A 6392-nucleotide genomic window follows, 5' to 3' on the forward strand; every position below is an offset into this window, starting at 1 on the left:
TATGATTTGATTGCGATACCACTTTATCAATTTGCAACTTCACGCTTTCATTGTTGGTCCATTACCAACATGCTTTTTCATCAAAAAATAGCATCCCTTCTTATAATCAATTTTTTAGAAGAAGGATTATAGAGACGATATCCCTTAGTCTCATTACTACGACCAACAAAGATGCACTTTTCACTCTTCTTATCTAACTTGGTTCTTTCAGAAGAGTCAATTAAAGCATATGCTATACTGCCAAATACCTTTAACATACTTACATTTGGCTTTCGATTCCACCAGGCCTCATAAGGTGTTTTGTTTCGAACTGCCTTTGTTGGAGAAATATTTAAGATATGTACTGCAGTGTTAACAGCTTCTGCCCAAAACTCATTTGGCACCTTCTTTTCACTTAGCATGCTGCGTGCCATTTCTACCACTGTACGATTCTTCATTTCTGCCACTCCGTTCTGTTGTGGTATCTTTCTTACTGTCAGTTGCCTGCGAATACCATGATCTTTGCAAAACAAACCAAACTCATCAGATAAAAATTCTCCTCCTCTATGTGTGCGCAATATTTTTATAGTTTTTCTTCTCTCATTTTCAACAAGGAACTTAAATTCCTTAAATCTATCAAATGCATGAGATTTATGAGTAAGAAAATACACCCAACTCATTCTAGTAAAATCGTCAGTTAAAAGCAAAAAATATTTGCTATTGTTTAATGAAGGAGTTCTCATGGGCCCGCATATATCAGCATGAACTAATTAAAGAGGTTCCTTAGCTCTCCATGCTTTTCCAACTGGGAATGATAGTTGGTATTGTTTACCAAAAACACACCCTTCACATATCTCATTTGTACAATTAATGGCTGGCAAACCAACCACCATATTTTTTTGATGCAAGAGTTTCAAACCATTAAAATAAAGATGCCCATACCTCAAATGCCACAGTTTAGATTGATCAACACCATTTTCCATAAAGGCACAATCATCTATCTTGATCATTTCAAGTGGGAACATTTTATTTTGAACCATATCTATTTTTACAAGAACTGTACCATTCTTGTTTTTAATCTCACAGACGTCATTTTCAAATAAAAGAGTGTAACCCTTTTTAACCAATTGCCTTACACTCAATAAGTTCTGATCCAAACCAAGAACATAATACACATCTTGAATGTATCGTTCATTACCTGATTTTGTCTTGATTGCAACTGTTCCTTTGCCATTGACGTCTACTTTATTGTTGTCCCCAAGCCACACATTCAACTTCACAGTCTCATCAATATTCTTAAAAAGATTTCTATCACCGGTCATATGATTACTGCAATCACTGTCTACAAACCACATTTCACTTTTGCAACTGTTAGTATTCATGCTTGCAAGAAACAAATTTTCATTTTCATCTGCAAAGTTTGCTTGTTGCTTTGCCTTTTCAAAACATCGGGCTTCAATATGACCAAATTTCTTACAAAAATGACATTGTTTCCCTCTAAAGAACAGATTTTGATTACCTTTTTCTGTTCCATCATTCCTTTGAGAAGTATCATAGAACCTTCCTCGACCTCTTCCACGTCCATGAAAGGATCCTCTAAAACTTCCTCGTCCTCGACCTCTATCTTCACCCTTTTGATCAAACTGAGTATTCTTTTCTTTTGGAATTTCAACTTTCGATTGAAAGGCCTGTTCCAATGTCTTTTCTGAAGACCTGTTTATGCGATGCTCATGGGCTAAAAGAGACCCCATTAATTCATCAATAGAATACACAGATAAATCCTTGGACTCTTCAATTGCAATAACAACATGATCAAATTTAGAAGGTAGACACCTTAAAACTTTTTCTACTATTTTTTGATCATCTAAAATTTCACCAAAGGTCTTCATTTGATTTACAATAGTAGAGAGTCTAGAAAAGAAAGTTTGAATTGACTCACTGGTTTTCATAGAAAACGTTTCAAACTCTCTTCTTAAGGTCTGAAGTTTAACCGTAGTGATCTTCTTATCACCATGAAATTTTTGCTTCAGAAGTTGCCAAACTTCTTTTGACTTAGTTGCACCGGCAATAGTTGGAAAAATGATTTCAGACACAGCCTGTTGTAGTACTAACAATGCCTTTGCATCTCTCTTTCGAGCTTCTTTGACATCGATTTTTTCTGCTGCCTTTGATCCTTCAACATCTGCATAGCCATTTTCAACCAACTCCCAGAGGTCTTGTGAGATAAAGAAAGTCTTCATCTTAATATTCCAGAATTCATAATTTTCACCATTAAAAATTGGCACTAACGATTGTGACAAATTGAGAGAGTTAGAATTATTTGCCATACCAAACTTACTCAACAATTATCCTTCAAAATTTTTTTTGAATCTATAGGAACCCCTTGCTTCGGCAATGCTCCTATTGTGTTTTTCTCGAACGCCCAGCTCCGATTCGAACCTGTGCTCTGATACCAAGATTTGAGAGAAACGTAGGGTAAAAAGCACAAAATACAAAACTTGAAATATCACAAAGAACAGCCACTGAAAAGCAAATAAACTTCAACCATATATTAAGTCACGAATTCCCTTTTCTCTAACACACTCTCTCTACACTTTCTCTCTACATTTTTAACATGAAGAGGTACCACATTTATAGAGGACAAAAGCACTTTACACGAAAATAGAAACCTAGGCTAAAAAGTAGGAAAGCTAACACACGTATACAACCATTTCTCCCTACTAACAAAAAACATTTCCTAATAACAAGGAAAACTAACTAATCGTGGGCTTTTGAGTGCCCTTCAAGCAAATCGTGGGCATTGGATGCCCTACCCACTTCTTCTCCCTTGAGCACAAAGAACGGACGTGGCTTTGGATCCACCTTGCCACGACCTTGAGCATTACCAACACTGATTTAGTTCAAGCCAACTTTCAAAATCATTTTGAAAAACTATTCAGTTCAGAAACCGATTATGAAATAAAATATTGGTTTTAATATTTCAGGCGATTCAAGCTTTCAAGGCCACCTATATCAACAAGCTTCTCGCAGCCCCTTTAAACCCAATGAACGTAGATGTTTCGATTTCGAAAAATCGGCCATGGTTTCCAAAACAGAGCAGTCCCGTGCCAAAAATATGACTAGGGAAGGGGGGAAGTTCAGGGAGAGATTGAAGTTTACTACATCCTGTGAGAACCAATCTTTCCAAGCAATCCAAACTTTCAAAGCTACTAACATCGACAAGCTTCTTGCAGCCCTTTAATTTCAATATACGCAACTTCTTCAAGTTTGAAACATCTATGATTTCCCAAGCAAGGCAATCCGATGCTGAAAGTTGGACTAGAGAAGGGGGAAGTTCAGGGAGGTATTGAAGGCTGCTACATCTTGTGAGAATTAATTCTTCCAGGCAATCCAAACTTTCAAGGCCACGAACATCGACAAGCTTCTTGCACGCGTTTAAATCCAATCTACGCATCTCCTTCAAGTTTGAAACATCTGCTATCATTATTAAAAATGTGCAACCACCTGCATCACACTCAAATAGGGAAGGAGGAAGTTGCAGGAGTTTGAGATGAAGGAAACTAGAAGGCGCTACAGTCGGGTCGGGATTGTAACTAATGGATAAAGGCAGGATTTTGAGCTTATCGCACCGCTGTATGGTTAATATTCGAAGATTTTTCAAGGACCCAATAGACGAAGGTACAATTTTCATTACTGCACTAATTCAAGAAAAGTACTTCAAGATTTTTCAGGGACCCAATGGATTCAGGCAACTCTTGAATGGCTGTTGCGACTAAATCAAGAAACCATAGATTCTCTAAATTGTCGATTGAATCGGGCAAAGCCACAAGTGAGCGACAGTATTGAGCATCTAGTTCCTTGGATATTGGTTAAACGCCCAATGGATTCAGGTACCAGTAATTATGACTTTCTCAAAGATTTCAAGCCTACAATCCATTCTGGGAGCTCTGAAAGTGATCCACACCCATCTAAATAGAGAAAACTGAGGTAATCCAGGTGTGACATGGAATCGGGAAGAGCATAGCACTCCGCAAAGTCTAAGGTGAGTTGCTTCAATGGTTTTAGATCCCCCAACTGTTTTGGCAAAGTTGAAAAAGCATAGCCCTCCACAAGGTCAAGTGTTTCAAGAGAACTCAACTGACAAACAGTGGCAGGTAGCTCTAGTTTCACGCAGCCTCTCATACTCAAGCATGCCAAACTCTTGAGATGCCCAATAGATTAATGAAACTTGGTCAATTCACAACATTCATCAAATATCAATTTCTCTATCTGCGGCATACTAGTAAAATCAGGAGTAATGGTGAGCTGCCTGCACCACTGGAGATCAAGGACTCTCAATTTGTCAAAGACCTGCGAATAATTAATCTTTTGTAAGAAGAGTGTCCATCAAAAGTAAAAGTAGTGTGACAAATCTCGCTCTCAAGAAAACCCAAGCTAGGATAATCTTGCAATGAACTAAAAAGATTTTTGTTTTTTTAAGAAAAATCTCCATAATGCATCAGCATATATAAAAATACGTAAATATCTATAAAAAAAATAGAACTATAAATAATAATACAAATTATAATAATTTTATTCTATCTCATTAATATCACAACCATATTCACAATTATCACCAAATTTTTGAAAGCATCACGATCCAAAAAACCCAAGACTTAAATAATCAGGATGTGATAAAAACAAACAAAGATAAGGAGAGTCTATGTGTAAACTAGAAGAGAAAAAAAAATGTCGTAGAAAAAACTTCAACCGAATATTATTTGGGCACGGAACTATGAAAAATCATAGTAAACCCCAATTCAGTTATGTTATGATATTTTCTTTCATGGGACACGATATTTGATGTCTTATACTGAGATCATCAATACTGAACAAATTTGTAACTAGTAAACTCACCACCACCATCGGATTACACTCAACATATTTATGAAATGAACAAAACTCTAAAAAAAATGAAACTTTAGCTTCAAGGGATATACCCACGTGAATCATAATTATCATAGGACAGAATGGGAGCTGGTCCCCATGTATCAAAATGAACATTTTCAAATGGTTCAAGAGTTCTATTATCATAATCCAAAAACAAGACGATAAGCCTTTCCAAGCTGACAACTAGCACATATGGTGCTTTTATTTTCGGGAATAACATCAATAAGTTTATTTTTATTTAAGAATCTGGCGGTGCTCATTTGAGGGTGACCAAGCCGTTCATGCCATTTTTTTCGAAAATCCTTATGAATATGGTGGAGAAGAACGCCTCTGGACTTCTACCAAGAGTATAGAAGTCGTCTTTTCTACTCCCCTTGGTCACTGTTCTCCATGTTTCCATGTTCTTTATAATACATTCAGATGAAGAAAATTAAAAAATATATGGCAAATCTCTTGTTAGCTGGTTGAAAGATACAAGATCTTTCTTGAAGGAAAAAACATATAAACATCTAGTAAAGGAATGAAAACATAATTAACATCTATACTGGCACTTTCGGTGCGAGTAATAAGAATTTTTCCACCATTTCCAACCATCAGAAGATCATTGTCAGTATAAGGTTTCATGTTATGTAATTTACCTGAGTTTTCAGACATGTGTGTCATGGCCCCAATGTCGACAAACTTTTCTGCATCTTGATTTTCATTCATTGTCAGTGCAGCTAATGCTTGAGGTGTATCCTCATGTTAGAAAGTATGATTGAATTAATTGAAGCACCTCAAAGCAAAGTGATTTTTCTCATTATAAATTTGACAAACGACCCCTGCTTCCTTTCCTTTCTTTCGGTCATTTTGAATTTGAGACTCGCCAGCTTTCTTAAAATCATGTTTTGAAAAAACATTTCCCTTTGAATTAAACTTAAAATTAGTATTTACGTGCCATTTCCTTTTATTTGATTCATGTTGTCCATATTAAGCCATTTGTAGTTGACTGAACTCATGCATCTTGTTTCGCTGTTTACGACTTTCCAATAGAGAAATTATTTTCTTGTATGAAGGAACGGGTGGCTTCAACATGGTTGTTACAAACGACTCATATTCAGGACCAAGTCCTTGTAACAACAAAAAAACCTTTTTTTCATCTTCGACAAGTTTCTCAATGACAGTAAGGTCATCGTAAATGGACTTGAATTTTTTAATGTAAGCATCGATGGTATATGTACCTTTTTTATAATGGTCATCATATGCATAAGGTGAAACTCTCTTTCTTGAGATTCTTGTGCAAAGGTATCAACCAATGTTACCCATATTTCCTTTGATGTCTCCAATCTGATTACAAGTCTGAGAACTCTTTTGGACAAGGTTTCATTAATCCAATCTTTTTTCAGACTGAGTACTGAGGATTCAGGACCTCTTCTAATTCAGAATTAGCATCAATGTTAATCACGACAAGTGTCATGAGTGTCTCATTGGAAAGGAACCCTTCA

At 36.2% G+C, this 6392-nt stretch overlaps 1 protein-coding gene across 1 annotated transcript; it reads right to left on the minus strand.

The window, feature by feature from the left end:
- Positions 1-390: 390 nt before the first annotated feature.
- Positions 391-2219, minus strand: LOC149832190 (uncharacterized). Its single transcript, XM_090013185.1, has 4 exons — positions 1991-2219; positions 1499-1768; positions 1116-1321; positions 391-483 (listed from the first exon to the last, which is right to left on the minus strand). Exons 1-4 carry the CDS (start codon positions 2217-2219, stop codon positions 391-393), a joined length of 798 nt encoding a protein of 265 aa, XP_089869311.1.
- Between the last annotated feature and the right edge of the window lie 4173 nt (positions 2220-6392).

Source organism: Nuphar pumila, chromosome 7 (assembly GCF_984573655.1).
Source record: "Nuphar pumila chromosome 7, dmNupPumi1.hap1.1, whole genome shotgun sequence".
Classification (NCBI taxonomy): Eukaryota; Viridiplantae; Streptophyta; class Magnoliopsida; order Nymphaeales; family Nymphaeaceae; genus Nuphar; species Nuphar pumila.

Bases quoted from the DNA above. Each gene is read 5' to 3' on its own strand.
- LOC149832190 (XM_090013185.1), bottom strand. From the start codon at position 2,219: ATGAAGACTTTCTTTATCTCACAAGACCTCTGGGAGTTGGTTGAAAAT. The intron at 1,769-1,990 runs GTGATAAGAAGA...TTGCAATTGAAG, and splicing joins TCTGAAGCAAAAATTTCATG to AGTCCAAGGATTTATCTGTG. The intron at 1,322-1,498 runs GTAATCAAAATC...TGTGGTTTGTAG, and splicing joins GAATGATGGAACAGAAAAAG to ACAGTGATTGCAGTAATCAT.